General features: G+C 48.9%; 2 protein-coding genes across 3 annotated transcripts in view; both read left to right on the top strand.

Annotated features, from left to right (window-relative positions):
- LOC124022332 (transmembrane protein 255B-like) overlaps positions 1-12,598 on the top strand; it is a 19,670-nt gene extending 7,072 nt beyond the window's left edge. Inside the window, exons 4-5 of the mRNA XM_046337254.1 lie at positions 719-808; positions 12,515-12,598. Of these exons, the coding sequence (XP_046193210.1) occupies positions 719-808; positions 12,515-12,598 (174 nt within the window). The remainder of the gene's footprint in view (positions 1-718; positions 809-12,514) is intronic.
- A 3,193-nt stretch (positions 12,599-15,791) lies between these two features.
- On the top strand, positions 15,792-19,674 carry LOC124022337 (transmembrane protein 255B-like). 2 transcript variants are annotated; one of them, XM_046337257.1, is made up of 2 exons: positions 15,792-15,924; positions 17,865-19,674. In XM_046337257.1, the coding sequence occupies exon 2, from the start codon at positions 18,738-18,740 to the stop codon at positions 19,608-19,610; it is 873 nt and encodes a 290-aa protein (XP_046193213.1). In that variant the 5' UTR covers positions 15,792-15,924; positions 17,865-18,737; the 3' UTR covers positions 19,611-19,674. The 2 variants fall into 2 exon arrangements, with proteins under 2 accessions (XP_046193213.1, XP_046193214.1); XM_046337258.1 differs by having other exon boundaries at positions 15,798-15,924; positions 17,865-19,176.

The raw sequence follows: 19,674 nt of genomic DNA, 5'->3' as shown, positions 1-19,674 counted from the left end.
TGTGTGTGTGTGTGTGTGTGTGTGTGTGTGTGTGTGTGTGTGTGTGTGTGTGTGTGTGTGTGTGTGTGTGTGTGTGTGTGTGTGTGTGTGTGTGTGTGTGTGTGTGTGTGTGTGTGTGTGTGTGGGAAGAGATTGTGAAAAGGTGTGTGCTTGTGTGTGTGTGGGTGCGTGCGTGGATGAGTATGTGACGTGTGTGTGTGAGAGAGACAGTCTGTGTTAAGGTGTGTGTGTTGGTGAATCAGATTGGGGAATGAGATTGACCTTCCCTGTGTAGAAGGGTCGTCCCTTTGGCCCACTCTGATTGGAGGACACTAAACAACCCATAAAGTACCTCTGCCTGACGAGGCAGGAAGCAGAGAGCTGTACATTTCCTTTAGTACCCCAGTCCTCATCCAGGCAACACAATCATCTGAGGCAAGGGCACTTACTGGGACACTGGCTGTGTTTGTGTGTCGGGGTGTGTTATGTGCATTACACTTACTAATTCTACTTCTCTCCCTCTCCTCCTCTCCTTAACCTCCTCGCTTCTCCTCCTTACCTCCTCTTCTTCCTCTCCTCCTCTCTTCCTCTCCTTCTCCCCCCTCCTCCTCCCCCTTCTCCTCTCCCTCTCTTTCTCCTCCTCTCCCCCTTACATCCCTTTCCTTCCTTCCCCTCTCTCTCTCCTCCTCCTCCTCCCCTCCTTTCTCCCTCTTCTCCTCTCCCTCTCTTCCTCCTGCAGCTCATGGCAGCCATCATCTTCATCAGTATGGGAGTCATCGCTTCCTTCTTCTGTGCCATCGTGGATGGAATCATCGCGGCTGAGTTCATAGTCAGTACACACACACACACACACACACACACACACACACACACACACACACACACACACACACACACACACACACACACACACACACACACACACACACACACACACACACACACACACACACACACACACACTGCTCAGGCTGACTCCGGTAATGAAACTTTGTAGAAACAATCAGATGGAACTCTGGTCTCCGTGGCCAACTGTCCTCGTCACCGCTCTGTCGTTATTCACATGGCATCAGTCAAATCAGACCAATCTATCTGAGCACTCACCCTGCCTGGCATTGTGGGTGCTCTGGTCCCCGACAGCCTGTGACAAACAGCCCAGTTAAGACCGACTGAACATCCCATAATAACACTAACATCCCTTCACTCTGAGACAACATTTACATTTAAGTCATTTAGCAGACGCTCTTATCCAGAGCGACTTACAAATTGGTGCATTCACCTTATGACATCCAGTAGAACAGTCACTTTACAATAGTGCATCTAAATCTTAAAGGGGGGTGATAAGGAATACTTATCCTATCCTAGGTATTCCTTAAAGAGGTGGGGACAAGACAAGCTACAGAATGCTAGGTTGCCTCCCAAACAGCCCCTTTTCCCTAGATAGTGCACTACTTTTAACACAGCCTTAAAGTGGAACTGACAGTGTTTTAACTACTTTGCAGATATGAAACAAACAGACAATCAATCAATCAATCAATCAATCAATCAAATGTATTTATAAAGCCCTATTTACATCAGCTGATGTCCCAAAGGGCTGTACAGAAACGCAGCCTAAAACCCCAAACAGCAGCAATGTAGATGCACAAAGACATTGTTCATCTGAATATCGCCACATGAAACCGAATCTCATCGGAATGCAGTTGTTTACATTTCACATCTGTATTACTGTGGATTATTGACGCTGGTGAAGAAACCTCTCGTTTCCTTTTAAAGTAGGAATTGAACAAGTAACTCTGCTGTAGTTACAGTCACTATGTGTGTCGTCAGACCGTCCGAAAGACACGACCAGACTGAGAAAAGTGCTGTGAGATGAAGGAACAGATCACAGCCAGCTCTAGGAAGAGTCTTGGTGGTTCCACACGTCTTCCATTTAAGAAGGATGGAGGCCACTGTGTTCTTGGGGACCTTCATTGCTGCAGACACTTTTTGGTACCATTCCCCAGATCTGTGTCTTTACACAATCCTGTCTCGGAGCTCTACAAATAATTCCTTCGACCTCATGGCTTGGTTTTGCTCTGACATGCACTGTCAACTGTGGGACATATAGACAGGTGTGTGCCTTTCCAAATCATGTCCAATCAATTGAATTTACCACAGCTGGACTCCAATCAAGTTGTAGAAACATCTCAAAGATGATCAATGGACACAGGATGCACCTGAGCTCAATTTCGAGTCTCATAGCACAGGGTCTGAATACTTATGTAAAAAGGGCTTTAAAAATACATTTGATTGATTGATTTATGCAAACAAGCCATTTGCCACAAGGGCCTGCCAGGGCCTCCCGGGTGGTTCAGTGGTCTAAGGCACTGCATCACAGTGCTAGCTGTGCCACTAGAGATTCTGGGTTCGAGTCCAGGCTCTGTCACAGCCGGCCGCGACCGGGAGACCCATGGGGAGGCACACAATTGGCCCAGCGTCGTCCGGGTTAGGGGAGGGTTTGGCCAGCAGGGATGTCCTTGACCCATCGCTTGCGGGTTAAGTTGTCATTGTTTCAAGAAGCAGTGCGGCTTGGTTGGGTCGTGTTTCGGAGGACGCACGGCTCTTGACCTTCGCCTCTCCCGAGTCCGTATGGGAGTTGCATCGATGAGACAAGACTGTAACTACCAATTGGACACCATGAAATTGGGGAGAATAGTTAAAAACAAATGGCCTGCTTTCATTCACTATGAACTGGACTGTGTGTTTACAGGCAGTAGGACCTGTCATCATTCACTATGAACTGGACTGTGTGTTTACAGGCAGTAGGACCTGTCATCATTCACTATGAACTGGACTGTGTGTTTACAGGCAGTAGGACCTGCCATCATTCACTATGAACTGGACTGTGTGTTTACAGGCAGTAGGACCTGTCATCATTCACTATGAACTGGACTGTGTGTTTACAGGCAGTAGGGCCTGTCATCATTCACTATGAACTGGACTGTGTGTTGACAGGCAGTAGGGCCTGTCATCATTCACTATGAACTGGACTGTGTGTTGACAGGCAGTAGGACCTGTCATCATTCACTATGAACTGGACTGTGTGTTTACAGGCAGTAGGACCTGTCATCATTCACTATGAACTGGACTGTGTGTTTACAGGCAGTAGGACCTGTCATCATTCACTATGAACTGGACTGTGTGTTTACAGGCAGTAGGACCTGCCATCATTCACTATGAACTGGACTGTGTGTTTACAGGCAGTAGGACCTGTCATCATTCACTATGAACTGGACTGTGTGTTTACAGGCAGTAGGACCTGCCATCATTCACTATGAACTGGACTGTGTTTACAGGCAGTAGGACCTGTCATCATTCACTATGAACTGGACTGTGTGTTTACAGGCAGTAGGACCTGCGCCGCTTTAGATCATTAGAACGCATTCGCTAAAAGCCACAAAATACACCTTAAATACCTTCAGAAAGTATTCAGACCCCTTGACATTATCCGCATTTTGTTACGTTACAGCCTTATTCTAAAATAGATTAAATAAAAACAAATCCTCAGCAATCTACACACAATACCCAATAATGACATCACAATACCCCATAATGACATCACAATACCCCATAATGACATCATAATACCCCATAATGACATCACAATACCCCATAATGACATCATAATACCCCATAATGACATCACAATACCCCATAATGACATCACAATACCCCATAATGACATCACAATACCCCATAATGACAAAGCGAAACATGTTTTTTTATTTTTTGGGGGGCAAATTTATTGAAAATAAAAAACAGATGCCTGATTTACATCAGCCAATGTCACAAATTGCTATCAAGAAACCAAGCCTAAAACCCCAAACAGCAAACAATGCAGAGGTAGAAGCACGGTGGCTAGGAAAAACTCCCTAGAAAGGCAGGAACCTTGGAAGAAACCTCGAGAGGAACCAGGCTATGAAGGGTGGGCAGTCCTCTTCTGGCTGTGCCGAGTGGAGATTATAACAGAACATGGCCAAGATGTTCAAACGTTCCTAGATGACCAGCAGGGTCAAATAATAATAATCACATTGGTTGTAGAGGGTGCAACAGGTCATCACCTCAGGGGTAAATGTAATTTGGCTTTTCACAGCTGATCATTCAGAGTTAGAGACAGCAGGTGCGGTAGAGAGAGAGAGAGTCGAAAACAGCAGGTGAGGTAGAGAGAGAGAGAGAGAGAGTCGAAAACAGCAGGTGAGGTAGAGAGAGAGAGAGTCGAAAACAGCAGGTGAGGTAGAGAGAGAGAGAGTCGAAAACAGCAGGTGAGGTAGAGAGAGAGAGAGTCGAAAACAGCAGGTGAGGTAGAGAGAGAGAGAGTCGAAAACAGCAGGTGAGGTAGAGAGAGAGAGTCGAAAACAGCAGGTGAGGTAGAGAGAGAGAGAGTCGAAAACAGCAGGTGAGGTAGAGAGAGAGTCGAAAACAGCAGGTGAGGTAGAGAGAGAGAGTCGAAAACAGCAGGTGAGGTAGAGAGAGAGAGAGTCGAAAACAGCAGGTGAGGTAGAGAGAGAGAGTCGAAAACAGCAGGTGAGGTAGAGAGAGAGAGAGAGAGAGTCCAAAACAGCAGGTGAGGTAGAGAGAGAGAGAGAGAGAGTCCAAAACAGCAGGTGAGGTAGAGAGAGAGAGAGAGAGAGTCCAAAACAGCAGGTGAGGTAGAGAGAGAGTCCAAAACAGCAGGTGAGGTAGAGAGAGAGTCGAAAACAGCAGGTGAGGTAGAGAGAGAGAGTCGAAAACAGCAGGTGAGGTAGAGAGAGAGAGAGTCGAAAACAGCAGGTGAGGTAGAGAGAGAGAGTCGAAAACAGCAGGTGAGGTAGAGAGAGAGAGAGAGAGAGAGTCCAAAACAGCAGGTGAGGTAGAGAGAGAGAGAGAGAGTCCAAAACAGCAGGTGAGGTAGAGAGAGAGTCCAAAACAGCAGGTGAGGTAGAGAGAGAGTCGAAAACAGCAGGTGAGGTAGAGAGAGAGAGAGAGAGTCGAAAACAGCAGGTGAGGTAGAGAGAGAGAGAGAGAGTCCAAAACAGCAGGTGAGGTAGAGAGAGAGAGAGAGAGTCCAAAACAGCAGGTGAGGTAGAGAGAGAGTCCAAAACAGCAGGTGAGGTAGAGAGAGAGAGTCCAAAACAGCAGGTGAGGTAGAGAGAGAGAGAGAGAGTCCAAAACAGCAGGTGAGGTAGAGAGAGAGAGAGAGAGTCCAAAACAGCAGGTGAGGTAGAGAGAGAGTCCAAAACAGCAGGTGAGGTAGAGAGAGAGAGAGAGAGTCGAAAACAGCAGGTGAGGTAGAGAGAGAGAGAGAGAGTCCAAAACAGCAGGTGAGGTAGAGAGAGAGAGAGAGAGTCCAAAACAGCAGGTGAGGTAGAGAGAGAGAGAGAGAGAGAGAGTCCAAACAGCAGGTGAGGTAGAGAGAGAGAGAGAGAGTCCAAAACAGCAGGTGAGGTAGAGAGAGAGAGAGAGAGTCCAAAACAGCAGGTGAGGTAGAGAGAGAGAGAGAGAGTCCAAAACAGCAGGTGAGGTAGAGGTAGAGAGAGAGAGAGAGAGTCCAAAACAGCAGGTGAGGTAGAGAGAGAGAGAGAGTCCAAAACAGCAGGTGAGGTAGAGAGAGAGAGAGAGAGAGTCCAAAACAGCAGGTGAGGTAGAGAGAGAGAGAGAGAGAGTCCAAAACAGCAGGTGAGGTAGAGAGAGAGAGAGAGTCCAAAACAGCAGGTGAGGTAGAGAGAGAGAGAGAGTCCAAAACAGCAGGTGAGGTAGAGAGAGAGAGAGAGAGAGTCCAAAACAGCAGGTGAGGTAGAGAGAGAGAGAGAGAGTCCAAAACAGCAGGTGAGGTAGAGAGAGAGAGTCCAAAACAGCAGGTGAGGTAGAGAGAGAGAGAGAGAGAGTCCAAACAGCAGGTGAGGTAGATAGAGAGAGAGAGTCCAAAACAGCAGGTGAGGTAGAGAGAGAGAGAGAGAGAGAGAGAGTCCAAAACAGCAGGTGAGGTGAGGAGAGAGAGAGAGGTAGAGAGAGAGTCCAAAACAGCTGGTGAGGTAGAGAGAGAGAGAGAGAGTCCAAAACAGCTGGTGAGGTAGAGAGAGAGAGAGAGAGAGAGTCCAAAACAGCTGGTGTGGTAGAGAGAGAGAGTCCAAAACAGCTGGTGAGGTAGAGAGAGAGAGAGAGAGTCCAAAACAGCAGGTGAGGTAGAGAGAGAGAGAGAGAGAGAGTCCAAAACAGCAGGTGAGGTAGAGAGAGAGAGAGAGAGAGAGTCCAAAACAGCAGGTGAGGTAGAGAGAGAGAGAGAGAGTCCAAAACAGCAGGTGAGGTAGAGAGAGAGAGAGAGAGTCCAAAACAGCAGGTGAGGTAGAGAGAGAGAGAGAGAGAGTCCAAAACAGCAGGTGAGGTAGAGAGAGAGTCCAAAACAGCAGGTGAGGTAGAGAGAGAGAGTCCAAAACAGCAGGTGAGGTAGAGAGAGAGAGAGAGAGTCGAAAACAGCAGGTGAGGTAGAGAGAGAGAGAGAGAGTCCAAAACAGCAGGTGAGGTAGAGAGAGAGAGAGAGAGAGTCCAAAACAGCAGGTGAGGTAGAGAGAGAGAGAGAGAGAGTCGAAAACAGCAGGTGAGGTAGAGAGAGAGAGAGTCCAAAACAGCAGGTGAGGTAGAGAGAGAGAGAGAGAGTCGAAAACAGCAGGTGAGGTAGAGAGAGAGAGAGAGAGTCCAAAACAGCAGGTGAGGTAGAGAGAGAGAGAGAGAGTCGAAAACAGCAGGTGAGGTAGAGAGAGAGAGAGAGTCCAAAACAGCAGGTGAGGTAGAGAGAGAGAGAGAGAGTCAAAACAGCTGGTGAGGTAGAGAGAGAGAGAGAGAGTCCAAAACAGCAGGTGAGGTAGAGAGAGAGAGAGAGTCGAAAACAGCAGGTGAGGTAGAGAGAGAGAGAGAGTCGAAAACAGCAGGTGAGGTAGAGAGAGAGAGAGAGAGTCCAAAACAGCAGGTGAGGTAGAGAGAGAGAGAGAGTCCAAAACAGCAGGTGAGGTAGAGAGAGAGAGAGAGAGAGTCCAAAACAGCTGGTGAGGTAGAGAGAGAGAGAGAGAGAGTCCAAAACAGCTGGTGAGGTAGAGAGAGAGAGTCCAAAACAGCTGGTGAGGTAGAGAGAGAGAGAGAGAGAGTCCAAAACAGCTGGTGAGGTAGAGAGAGAGAGAGAGAGAGAGAGAGTCCAAAACAGCTGGTGAGGTAGAGAGAGAGAGAGAGAGTCCAAAACAGCAGGTGAGGTAGAGAGAGAGTCCAAAACAGCAGGTGAGGTAGAGAGAGAGAGAGAGAGAGTCCAAAACAGCAGGTGAGGTAGAGAGAGAGAGAGAGAGAGTCCAAAACAGCAGGTGAGGTAGAGAGAGAGAGAGAGAGAGTCCAAAACAGCAGGTGAGGTAGAGAGAGAGAGAGTCGAAAACAGCAGGTGAGGTAGAGAGAGAGAGAGAGTCCAAAACAGCAGGTGAGGTAGAGAGAGAGAGAGAGAGTCCAAAACAGCAGGTGAGGTAGAGAGAGAGAGAGAGAGAGAGAGAGAGTCCAAAACAGCAGGTGAGGTAGAGAGAGAGAGAGAGAGAGTCCAAAACAGCAGGTGAGGTAGAGAGAGAGAGAGAGTCCAAAACAGCAGGTGAGGTAGAGAGAGAGAGAGAGAGTCCAAAACAGCAGGTGAGGTAGAGAGAGAGAGAGAGAGAGTCCAAAACAGCAGGTGAGGTAGAGAGAGAGAGAGAGAGAGTCCAAAACAGCAGGTGAGGTAGAGAGAGAGAGAGAGAGAGTCCAAAACAGCAGGTGAGGTAGAGAGAGAGAGTCCAAAACAGCAGGTGAGGTAGAGAGAGAGAGAGAGAGTCCAAAACAGCAGGTGAGGTAGAGAGAGAGAGAGAGAGAGTCCAAAACAGCAGGTGAGGTAGAGAGAGAGAGAGTCCAAAACAGCAGGTGAGGTAGAGAGAGAGAGAGAGAGTCCAAAACAGCAGGTGAGGTAGAGAGAGAGAGAGAGAGAGTCCAAAACAGCAGGTGAGGTAGAGAGTAGAGAGAGAGAGAGTCCAAAACAGCAGGTGAGGTAGAGAGAGAGAGAGAGAGTCCAAAACAGCAGGTGAGGTAGAGAGAGAGAGAGAGAGAGAGTCCAAAACAGCAGGTGAGGTAGAGAGAGAGAGAGAGAGAGAGTCCAAAACAGCAGGTGAGGTAGAGAGAGAGAGAGAGAGTCCAAAACAGCAGGTGAGGTAGAGAGAGAGAGAGTCCAAAACAGCAGGTGAGGTAGAGAAAAGAGTCAAAACAGCAGGTGAGGTAGAGAGAGAGAGAGAGAGTCCAAAACAGCAGGTGAGGTAGAGAGAGAGAGTCCAAAACAGCAGGTGAGGTAGAGAGAGAGAGTCCAAACAGCAGGTGAGGTAGAGAGAGAGAGTCCAAAGTCAGCAGGTGAGGTAGAGAGAGAGAGAGAGAGTCCAAAACAGCAGGTGAGGTAGAGAGAGAGAGAGAGAGTCCAAAACAGCAGGTGAGGTAGAGAGAGAGAGAGAGTCCAAAAACAGCAGGTGAGGTAGAGAGAGAGAGAGAGAGAGTCCAAAACAGCAGGTGAGGTAGAGAGAGAGAGAGAGAGAGTCCAAAACAGCAGGTGAGGTAGAGTCCAAAACAGCAGGTGAGGTAGAGAGAGAGAGAGTCCAAAACAGCAGGTGAGGTAGAGAGAGAGAGAGAGAGTCGAAAACAGCAGGTGAGGTAGAGAGAGAGAGTCCAAACAGCAGGTGAGGTAGAGAGAGAGAGAGAGAGAGTCCAAAACAGCAGGTGAGGTAGAGAGAGAGAGAGAGGTGAGAGTCCAAAACAGCAGGTGAGGTAGAGAGAGAGAGAGAGAGAGTGAGAGAGAGAGTCCAAAACAGCAGGTGAGGTAGAGAGAGAGAGAGAGAGAGTCCAAAACAGCAGGTGAGGTAGAGAGAGAGAGAGAGTCCAAAACAGCAGGTGAGGTAGAGAGAGAGAGAGAGAGAGTCCAAAACAGCAGGTGAGGTAGAGAGAGAGAGAGAGAGAGAGAGAGAGAGTCCAAAACAGCAGGTGAGGTAGAGAGAGAGAGAGAGAGAGAGAGTCCAAAACAGCAGGTGAGGTAGAGAGAGAGAGAGTCGAAAACAGCAGGTGAGGTAGAGAGAGAGAGAGAGTCCAAAACAGCAGGTGAGGTAGAGAGAGAGAGAGAGAGAGAGTCCAAAACAGCAGGTGAGGTAGAGAGAGAGAGAGAGAGAAAACAGCAGGTGAGGTAGAGAGAGAGAGAGAGAGTCCAAAACAGCAGGTGAGGTAGAGAGAGAGAGAGAGAGAGTCCAAAACAGCAGGTGAGGTAGAGAGAGAGAGAGAGTCCAAAACAGCAGGTGAGGTAGAGAGAGAGAGAGAGAGAGTCCAAAACAGCAGGTGAGGTAGAGAGAGAGAGAGAGAGAGAGAGAGAGTCCAAAACAGCAGGTGAGGTAGAGAGAGAGAGAGAGAGAGTCCAAAACAGCAGGTGAGGTAGAGAGAGAGAGAGAGAGAGTCCAAAACAGCAGGTGAGGTAGAGAGAGAGAGAGAGAGTCCAAAACAGCAGGTGAGGTAGAGAGAGAGAGAGAGAGAGTCCAAAACAGCAGGTGAGGTAGAGAGAGAGAGAGAGAGAAAACAGCAGGTGAGGTAGAGAGAGAGAGAGTCCAAAACAGCAGGTGAGGTAGAGAGAGAGAGAGAGAGTCCAAAACAGCAGGTGAGGTAGAGAGAGAGAGAGTCCAAAACAGCAGGTGAGGTAGAGAGAGAGAGAGAGAGAGTCCAAAACAGCAGGTGAGGTAGAGAGAGAGAGAGAGAGAGTCCAAAACAGCAGGTGAGGTAGAGAGAGAGAGAGAGTCCAAAACAGCAGGTGAGGTAGAGAGAGAGAGAGAGAGAGTCCAAAACAGCAGGTGAGGTAGAGAGAGAGAGAGAGAGTCCAAAACAGCAGGTGAGGTAGAGAGTCCAAAACAGCAGGTGAGGTAGAGAGAGAGAGAGAGTCCAAAACAGCAGGTGAGGTAGAGAGAGAGAGAGAGAGTCCAAAACAGCAGGTGAGGTAGAGAGAGAGAGTGAGAGTCCAAAACAGCAGGTGAGGTAGAGAGAGAGAGTCCAAAACAGCAGGTGAGGTAGAGAGAGAGAGAGTCCAAAACAGCAGGTGAGGTAGAGAGAGAGAGAGAGAGTCGAAAACAGCAGGTGAGGTAGAGAGAGAGAGTCCAAACAGCAGGTGAGGTAGAGAGAGAGAGAGAGAGAGTCCAAAACAGCAGGTGAGGTAGAGAGAGAGAGAGAGTCCAAAACAGCAGGTGAGGTAGAGAGAGAGAGAGAGAGAGAGAGAGAGTCCAAAACAGCAGGTGAGGTAGAGAGAGAGAGAGAGAGAGTCCAAAACAGCAGGTGAGGTAGAGAGAGAGAGTCCAAACAGCAGGTGAGGTAGAGAGAGAGAGAGAGAGAGTCCAAAACAGCAGGTGAGGTAGAGAGAGAGAGAGAGAGAGTCCAAAACAGCAGGTGAGGTAGAGAGAGAGAGAGAGAGTCCAAAACAGCAGGTGAGGTAGAGAGAGAGAGAGAGTCCAGCAGGTGAGGTAGAGAGAGAGAGTCCAAAACAGCAGGTGAGGTAGAGAGAGAGAGAGAGAGAGAGTCCAAAACAGCAGGTGAGGTAGAGAGAGAGAGAGAGAGAGTCCAAAACAGCAGGTGAGGTAGAGAGAGAGAGAGAAAACAGCAGGTGAGGTAGAGAGAGAGAGAGAGAGAGTCCAAAACAGCAGGTGAGGTGAGGTAAAACAGCAGGTGAGGTAGAGAGAGAGAGAGTCCAAAACAGCAGGTCCAAAACAGCAGGTGAGGTAGAGAGAGAGAGAGAGAGTCCAAAACAGCAGGTGAGGTAGAGAGAGAGAGAGAGAGAGTCCAAAACAGCAGGTGAGGTAGAGAGAGAGAGAGAGAGAGTCCAAAACAGCAGGTGAGGTAGAGAGAGAGAGAGAGAGTCCAAAACAGCAGGTGAGGTAGAGAGAGAGAGAGAGAGAGTAGAGAGAGAGAGAGAGAGTCCAAAACAGCAGGTGAGGTAGAGAGAGAGAGAGAGAGAGTCCAAAACAGCAGGTGAGGTAGAGAGAGAGAGAGAGTCCAAAACAGCAGGTGAGGTAGAGAGAGAGAGAGAGAGTCCAAAACAGCAGGTGAGGTAGAGAGAGAGAGAGAGAGAGTCCAAAACAGCAGGTGAGGTAGAGAGAGAGAGAGAGAGAGTCCAAAACAGCAGGTGAGGTAGAGAGAGAGAGAAAACAGCAGGTGAGGTAGAGAGAGAGTCCAAAACAGCAGGTGAGGTAGAGAGAGAGAGAGAGAGAGAGTCCAAAACAGCAGGTGAGGTAGAGAGAGAGAGAGAGAGTCCAAAACAGCAGGTGAGGTAGAGAGAGAGAGAGAGAGTCCAAAACAGCAGGTGAGGTAGAGAGAGAGAGAGAGAGTCCAAAACAGCAGGTGAGGTAGAGAGAGAGTCCAAACAGCAGGTGAGGTAGAGAGAGAGAGTCGAAAACAGCAGGTGAGGTAGAGAGAGAGAGTCAAACAGCAGGTGAGGTAGAGAGAGAGAGAGTCGAAAACAGCAGGTGAGGTAGAGAGAGTCCAAAACAGCAGGTGAGGTAGAGAGAGAGAGAGAGAGTCGAAAACAGCAGGTGAGGTAGAGAGAGAGAGTCCAAACAGCAGGTGAGGTAGAGAAACAGAGGTGAGGTAGAGAGAGAGAGTCCAAACAGCAGGTGAGGTAGAGAGAGAGAGAGTCCAAAACAGCAGGTGAGGTAGAGAGAGAGAGAGAGAGAGTCCAAAACAGCAGGTGAGGTAGAGAGAGAGAGAGAGAGAGAGTCCAAAACAGCAGGTGAGGTAGAGAGAGAGAGAGAGAGTCGAAAACAGCAGGTGAGGTAGAGAGAGAGAGTCCAAACAGCAGGTGAGGTAGAGAGAGAGAGAGAGAGAGTCCAAAACAGCAGGTCTGGGACAGGTAGCACGTCCGGTGAACAGGTCAGGGTTCCATAGCCGCAGGCAGAACAGTTGAAACTGGAGCAGCAGCACGACCAGGTGGACTGGGGACAGCAAGGAGTCATCAGGCCAGGTAGTCCTGAGGCATGGTCCTAGGGCCCAGGTCCTCTGAGAGAAAAGAGAGAGAATTAGAGAGGGCAAACTTAAATTCACACAGGACACCAGATAAGACAGGAGAAATACTCCAGATATAACAGACTGATCCTAGCCCCCGACACAGAAACTATATGACTACTGTAGCTCTGATTGGCTGTGGCACACCAAACAGTCTGCGTAGACTCCGGTCTGTTATTAGGTTTTATGTCCTGCAGTGTCTATTAATTGTCCAAACACACAGCCATGTTCCCACTGTATATTGCTATAGAATGTTCACATATGCCTTACTCTACGTAATTCCCAAACATTCTAATAATTTATGAAAACGTCAAAATGACCATATCTAATGGCTCGCTTGTCAGATAATGATTCATATTCTTCCTGGGGGTGTATATATGAACACATTTTAATAAGATTTCATTTGTTAAAATGCTGTCAGTTTCAACTTGAATCTCCTCTCTGTTTCCTCTCTCAGGACAGTAGACCTCTGCTGGAGGACAGGTGTGAGTTCTACGCCAGTGGATCAGGTACGCCTACGACAACTATTATACTGAGGTGAATCAGAGCACACACCCACCACACACCACACACACACACACACCACACACACACACACACCTCACACACACACACTCACACACACACCTCACACACACACACTCACACACACACCCCACGTCCTCCACACACACCCCACCCCCACCACACAACACACACACACACACACACACACACACCACCACACACACACACACACACACACACACACACACACACACACACACACACACACACACACACACACACACACACACACACACACACACACACACACACACACACACACACACACACACACACACCTCCTCCACACACACCCCCGCACCACACGCCCCCACCACACACACACACACACACGTCCTCCACACACACACACACCTCCACCTCCCACCACACACACACATCCTTCCTAAGTATACTGTGTGTGAAAAACGTTGAATGACTTGCTTATGGCTTTCAGAATTCATTAAAGCTCGATGAAGTCTTTACAGAGTCAGTAAAAGTCGTGGGGCGGATCTTTCCCTTCCCACTCAGTACAGCGTGTTCACAGTGTTACCATGGAGATTGAGCCTGTGTCTGAAATAACACCCTATTCCTTTAATAGTTGGGGGGGGGTAGGTCTATCTTTAGAGTCTGAAATAACACCCTATTCCTTTAATAGTGGAGGGGGGCGTAGGTCTATCTTTAGAGTCTGAAATAACACCCTATACTTTTAATAGTGGAGGGGGGGGCGAAGGTCTATCTTTAGAGTCTGAAATAACACCCTATTCCTTTAATAGTTGGGGGGGGGGGGTAGGTCTATCTTTAGAGTCTGAAATAACACCCTATTCCTTTAATAGTGGAGGGGGGCGTAGGTCTATCTTTAGAGTCTGAAATAACACCCTATTCCTTTAATAGTGGAGGGGACGTAGGTCTATCTTTAGAGTCTGAAATAACACCCTATTCCTTTAATAGTGGAGGGGAGGGGGCGTAGGTCTATCTTTAGAGTCTGAAATAACACCCTATTCCTTTAATAGTGGAGGGGAGGGGGCGTAGGTCTATCTTTAGAGTCTGAAATAACACCCTATTCCTTTAATAGTGGAGGGGACGTAGGTCTATCTTTAGAGTCTGAAATAACACCCTATTCCTTTAATAGTGGAGGGGAGGGGGCGTAGGTCTATCTTTAGAGTCTGAAATAACACCCTATTCCTTTAATAGTGGAGGGGAGGGGGCGTAGGTCTATCTTTAGAGTCTGAAATAACACCCTATTCCATTAATAGTGGAGGGGGGAGGTGTAGGTCTATCTTTAGAGTCTGAAATAACACCCTATTCCTTTAATAGTGAAGGGGGCGTAGGTCTATCTTTAGAGTCTGAAATAACACCCTATTCCTTTAATAGTAGAGGGGGGGGGGCGTAGGTCTATCTTTAGAGTCTGAAATAACACCCTATTCCTTTAATAGTGGAGGGGGCGTAGGTCTATCTTTAGAGTCTGAAATAACACCCTATTCCTTTAATAGTGGAGGGGGACGTAGGTCTATCTTTAGAGTCTGAAATAACACCCTATTCCTTTAATAGTGGAGGGGGCGTAGGTCTATCTTTAGAGTCTGAAATAACACCCTATTCCTTTAATAGTGGAGGGGAGGGGCGTAGGTCTATCTTTAGAGTCTGAAATAACACCCTATTCCATTAATAGTGGAGGGGAGGGGGGCGTAGGTCTATCTTTAGAGTCTGAAATAACACCCTATTCCTTTAATAGTGGAGGGGCGTAGGTCTATCTTTAGAGTCTGAAATAACACCCTATTCCTTTAATAGTGGAGGGGGGCGTAGGTCTATCTTTAGAGTCTGAAATAACACCCTATTCCTTTAATAGTGGAGGGGAGGGGCGTAGGTCTATCTTTAGAGTCTGAAATAACACCCTATTCCATTAATAGTGGAGGGGAGGGGGCGTAGGTCTATCTTTAGAGTCTGAAATAACACCCTATTCCTTTAATAGTGGAGGGGGGTCGTAGGTCTATCTTTAGAGTCTGAAATAACACCCTATTCCTTTAATAGTGGAGGGGGTGTAGGTCTATCTTTAGAGTCTGAAATAACACCCTATTCCTTTAATAGTGGAGGGGGGTGTAACACCCTATTCCTTTAATAGTGGAGGTCTATCTTTAGAGTCTGAAATAACACCCTATTCCTTTAATAGTGGAGGGGGGGGTAGGTCTATCTTTAGAGTCTGAAATAACACCCTATTCTTTTAATAGTAATGTCTGTCTGTCTGTCTGTCTGTAGGTGATGTGCAGCTCATTCAACAGTGAGTGTAAAGTGAGAATGAAGAGCAACACCTGCTACTGCTGTGACCTGTACAACTGTGAGAGGTAAGGAAAAACACCTGTGTGTGTGTGTGTTCGCGTTCAAGCACGGAGGTGTGTGTGTGACTGTCTGTTGTCTCCTCTCTCTCCTCCAGTCCAGACTACCATACCCAGTACTGAGTTCACTCTGTCTCCTCTCTCTCCTCCAGTCCAGACTACCATACCCATTACTATGAGTTCACTCTGTCTCCTCTCTCTCCTCCAGTCCAGACTACCATACCCAGTACTGAGTTCACTCTGTCTCCTGTCTCTCCTCCAGTCCAGACTACCATACCCAGTACTGAGTTCACTCTGTCTCCTCTCTCTCCTCCAGTCCAGACTACCATACCCATTACTATGAGTTCACGGGGGTGAGTAGCTGCTGGGATGTGGTCCATCTCCATCGTCTGCTGTGGGCCTGTGTGGTGCTCAACATAATGGGCCTGTTCCTGGGAATCATCACAGCTGCTATACTGGGGGCTTACAAGGACCTGGTGGGCGGGCACACACACACACACACGCACGCGCACGCGCACGCGCACACGCACACGCACACGCACACGCACACGCACACGCACACGCACACACACACACACACACACACACACAATACCTAGAACACACGTCTGTTTGTTAGGTACCTATTTCATTTGTTATTGTTTACACTAACTATATGTAATAATAATAATAATAATAATAACTATATGTAATAATAATAATATGTATTCCTCTCTCTTCCCCCCTTCCCTCTCTCTTTCTCCCTCCCTGCCTTCTCCCTCCCCCTCCTCTCCCCTTCCCTCCCCTCCCCCTCTCCCCTTCCCTCCCTCCCCCTCCCTTCCCTCCTTCTGTCTCCCTTTATCTCAGGCTCCCGCCCCAGATGTCCCCCAGTCCCGCCCCACCCCCCCACATCATGTATAACCCCACCCAGCACGTGGTGACCTACGCTGGCTTCTGCCCCAACGGACAGGCCCTGCCCGCCTACCCCAACTACCCCGCTTTGCCCATGCAGGTAAAAATACCCCAACTACCCCACTCTGCCCCTGTAGGTTAGACCCCAACTACCCCACTCTGCCCCTGTAGGTTAGACCCCAACTACCCCACTCTGCCCCTGTAGGTTAGACCCCAACTACCCCACTCTGCCCCTGTAGGTTAGAGCCCAACTACCCCAACTACCCCACTCTGCCCTTGTAGGTTAGACCCCAACTACCCCACTCTGCCCCTGTAGGTTAGACCCCAACTACCCCACTCTGCCCCTGTAGGTTAGAGCCCAACTACCCCAACTACCCGAATCTGCCCCTGTAGGTTAGACCCCAACTCCCCACTGCCCCTGTAGGTTAGACCCCAACTACCCCACTCTGCCCCCGTAGGTTAGACCCCAACTACCCCACTCTGCCCCTGTAGGTTAGACCCCAACTACCCCACTCTGCCCCTGTAGGTTAGACCCCAACTACCCCACTCTGCCCTGTAGGTTAGACCCCAACTACCCCACTCTGCCCCTCTAGGTTAGACCCCAACTACCCCACTCTGCCCCTCTAGGTTAGACCCCAACTACCCAACTCTGCCCCTCTAGGTTAGACCCCAACTATCCCACTCTGCCCCTGTAGGTTAGACCCCAACTACCCCACTCTGCCCCCGTAGGTTAGACCCCAACTACCCCACTCTGCCCCTGTAGGTTAGACCCCAACTACCCCACTCTGCCCCTGTAGGTTAGACCCCAACTACCCCACTCTGCCCCTGTAGGTTAGACCCCAACTACCCCACTCTGCCCCTGTAGGTTAGACCCCAACTACCCCACTCTGCCCCTGTAGGTTAAACCCCAACTACCCCACTCTGCCCCTGTAGGTTAGACCCCAACTACCCCAACTACCCCACTCTGCCCCTGTAGGTTAGACCCCAACTACCCCAACTAACCCACTCTGCCCCTGTAGGTTAGACCCCAACTACCCCACTCTGCCCCTGTAGGTTAGACCCCAACTACCCCACTCTGCCCCTGTAGGTTAGACCCCAACTACCCCACTCTGCCCCTGTAGGTTAGACCCCAACTACCCCAACTACCCCACTCTGCCCCTGTAGGTTAGACCCCAACTACAATAGTATTTAGTAAAAGTAAAAGCTCCTCGTCATCCAGTGATATGAATGTCTCTTCTCTCTCTCCTCGGTCTCTCTCTCTCCTCTCTGTTCTCTCTCTCCTCGGTCTCTCTCTCTCCTCTCTGTCGTCTCTCTCCTCGCTCTCTCCTCTCTGTTCTCTCTCTCCTCGGTCTCTCTCGTCTCTCTCCTCGCTCTCTCCTCTGTTCTCTCTCTCCTCGGTCTCTCTCTCTCCTGTCTGTCGTCTCTCTCCTCGCTCTCTCCTCTCTGTTCTCTCTCTCTCTCTCTCTCCTCTCTGTTCTCTCTCTCTCTCTCTCCTCTCTGTCGTCTCTCTCTCCTCTGTTTTCTCTCTCCTCTCTGTCGTCTCTCTCCTCTCTGTTCTCTCTCTCCTCTCTCGCTCCTCTTTGTTCTCTCTCTCCTCTCTCTCTCCTCTCTCTCTCCTCGCTCTCTTCTCTCTATGTCTCTCTCTCGACCTCGGTCTCTCTCTCTCTCCTCTGTTGTCTCTCTCTCTCTCCTCGGTCTCTCTCTCCTCTGTTGTCTCTCTCTCCTCTGTTGTCTCTCTCTCTCTCCTCTGTTGTCTCTCTCTCTCTCCTCTCGGTCTCTCTCTCCTCTGTTGTCTCTCTCTCCTCTGTTGTCTCTCTCTCCTCTGTTGTCTCTCTCTCCTCTGTTGTCTCTCTCTCTCTCTCTGTTGTCTCTCTCTCCTCTGTTGTCTCTCTCTCCTCTGTTGTCTCTCTCTCCTCTGTTGTCTCTCTCTCCTCTGTTGTCTCTCTCTCTCTCCTCTGTTGTCTCTCTCTCTCCTCTGTTGTCTCTCTCTCCTCTGTTGTCTCTCTCTCCTCTCCTCTTCTCTCTCTCTGTCTTTCTCAGCACCACAGCAGTTACCAGGGCCCCTCCACCCCCCAGCCCGGCCTGGAGATGACCCTAACCCCCTCCTCTCCGTCAGAGGAGAGCCAGAGCCAGCCTTCTGCCCAGGCCCCCAGCCAACCCACCTTCCAGACTGGCTCCCAGGACCCTGGTCAGGGTTACATGCTAACACCCAACGCCCCTGCCCTCTACCCTGGCCCCGTCTACGGGCCCTCCGGCTTCGAGAAGCCCCCTCCTTATGCATGCTGAATGCCAACCTGACCTTTAGCCTTTGACCTTTAGGCCAGGGTAAGAGAGGCTAATGTCCAGAAACAACACCTAGCCTCTGTCACCTGGTCAGCACAGACATGAAGGAATCAGCTCGGTGTGACAGCTTCCATATATCCTATCAATCAATCCGATATGGCTTCCATATAACAAATATATCCTTCCAATCATTGCTTCATACGGCCAGCTATGTGATTCCTTTTGATCTGCACACAACGAACGAGTTAGGGAATAAAAGGGACTAGGAGATATGGGGCTAGGAGACAAGGGGCTAGGATAAGGGACTAGGAGACATGGGGCTAGGGGATAAGGGACTAGGGCTTCTTTCTGGACTAGGCCAGAGAATGTAGCACAAGCAGGGTTGGGGAGGTTACTTTTAAAATGCACCTGTCCAAAATAGTAATTATTGGATTACTCAAACGAAGTAATGTAATCTGATTACTTTTACTTTTGCAATTAGATTAGAGGCATTTGAAGAAGACAAACTGGCATACTACCAATTGCACAACATTTATTGCAGGATAAATCAATGGGAAGTGGTCCAGATACAGCCTCTAGCCTCTCACCTGGTTAGCAGTTAGCACAGACCTGAAGGAACCAGATGGTGTGATGGCTTCCATCTACCCTTCCAACCAATCAGATATGGCTTCCATCTACCCTTCCAAACAATCAGATATGGCCTCCATCTACCCTTCCAACCAATCAGATATGGCCTCCATCTACCCTTCCAACCAATCAGATATGGCCTCCATCTACCCTTCCAACCAATCAGATATGGCCTCCATCTACCCTTCCAACCAATCAGATATGGCCTCCATCTACCCTTCCAATCAATCAGATATGGCCTCCATCTACCCTTCCAACCAATCAGATATGGCTTCCATCTACCCTTCCAACCAATCAGATATGGCCTCCATCTACCCTTCCAATCAATCAGATATGGCCTCCATCTACCCTTCCAATCAATCAGATATGGCCTCCATCTACCCTTCCAACCAATCAGATATGGCTTCCATCTACCCTTCCAACCAATCAGATATGGCCTCCATCTACCCTTCCAACCAATCAGATATGGCCTCCATCTACCCTTCCAATCAATCAGATATGGCTTCCATCTACCCTTCCAACCAATCAGATATGGCCTCCATCTACCCTTTCATCCAATCAGATATGGCCTCCATCTACCCTTCCAACCAATCAGATATGGCCTCCATCTACCCTTCCAATCAATCAGATATGGCCTCCATCTACCCTTCCAATCAATCAGATATGGCCTCCATATACCCTTCCAATCAATCAGATATGGCCTCCATCTACCCTTCCAATCAATCAGATATGGCCTCCATATACCCTTCCAATCAATCAGATATGGCCTCCATATACCCTTCCAACCAATCAGATATGGCCTCCATCTACCCTTCCAATCATTGCTTCTTACCCAGCTATCAGATTAATCCAGAACTCCACACAACAACGAGGTAAGAACTAGAAGGTACTAGGAGTCTAGGGACTAAGAGATTATGGGCTAGGAGAGAAGGGGCTAGGA

This window comes from Oncorhynchus gorbuscha, unplaced genomic scaffold (genome assembly GCF_021184085.1).
Source record: "Oncorhynchus gorbuscha isolate QuinsamMale2020 ecotype Even-year unplaced genomic scaffold, OgorEven_v1.0 Un_scaffold_1344, whole genome shotgun sequence".
Taxonomy (NCBI): Eukaryota; Metazoa; Chordata; class Actinopteri; order Salmoniformes; family Salmonidae; genus Oncorhynchus; species Oncorhynchus gorbuscha.
The sequence above is the reverse complement of the archived record's forward strand: the minus strand, read 5'-3'. Positions and strand labels throughout refer to the sequence as shown.

Excerpts from the sequence above, each read along its gene's own strand:
- LOC124022337 (XM_046337257.1), top strand. The coding sequence starts at position 18,738 with ATGGCTTCCATCTACCCTTCCAACCAATCAGATATGGCTTCCATCTAC.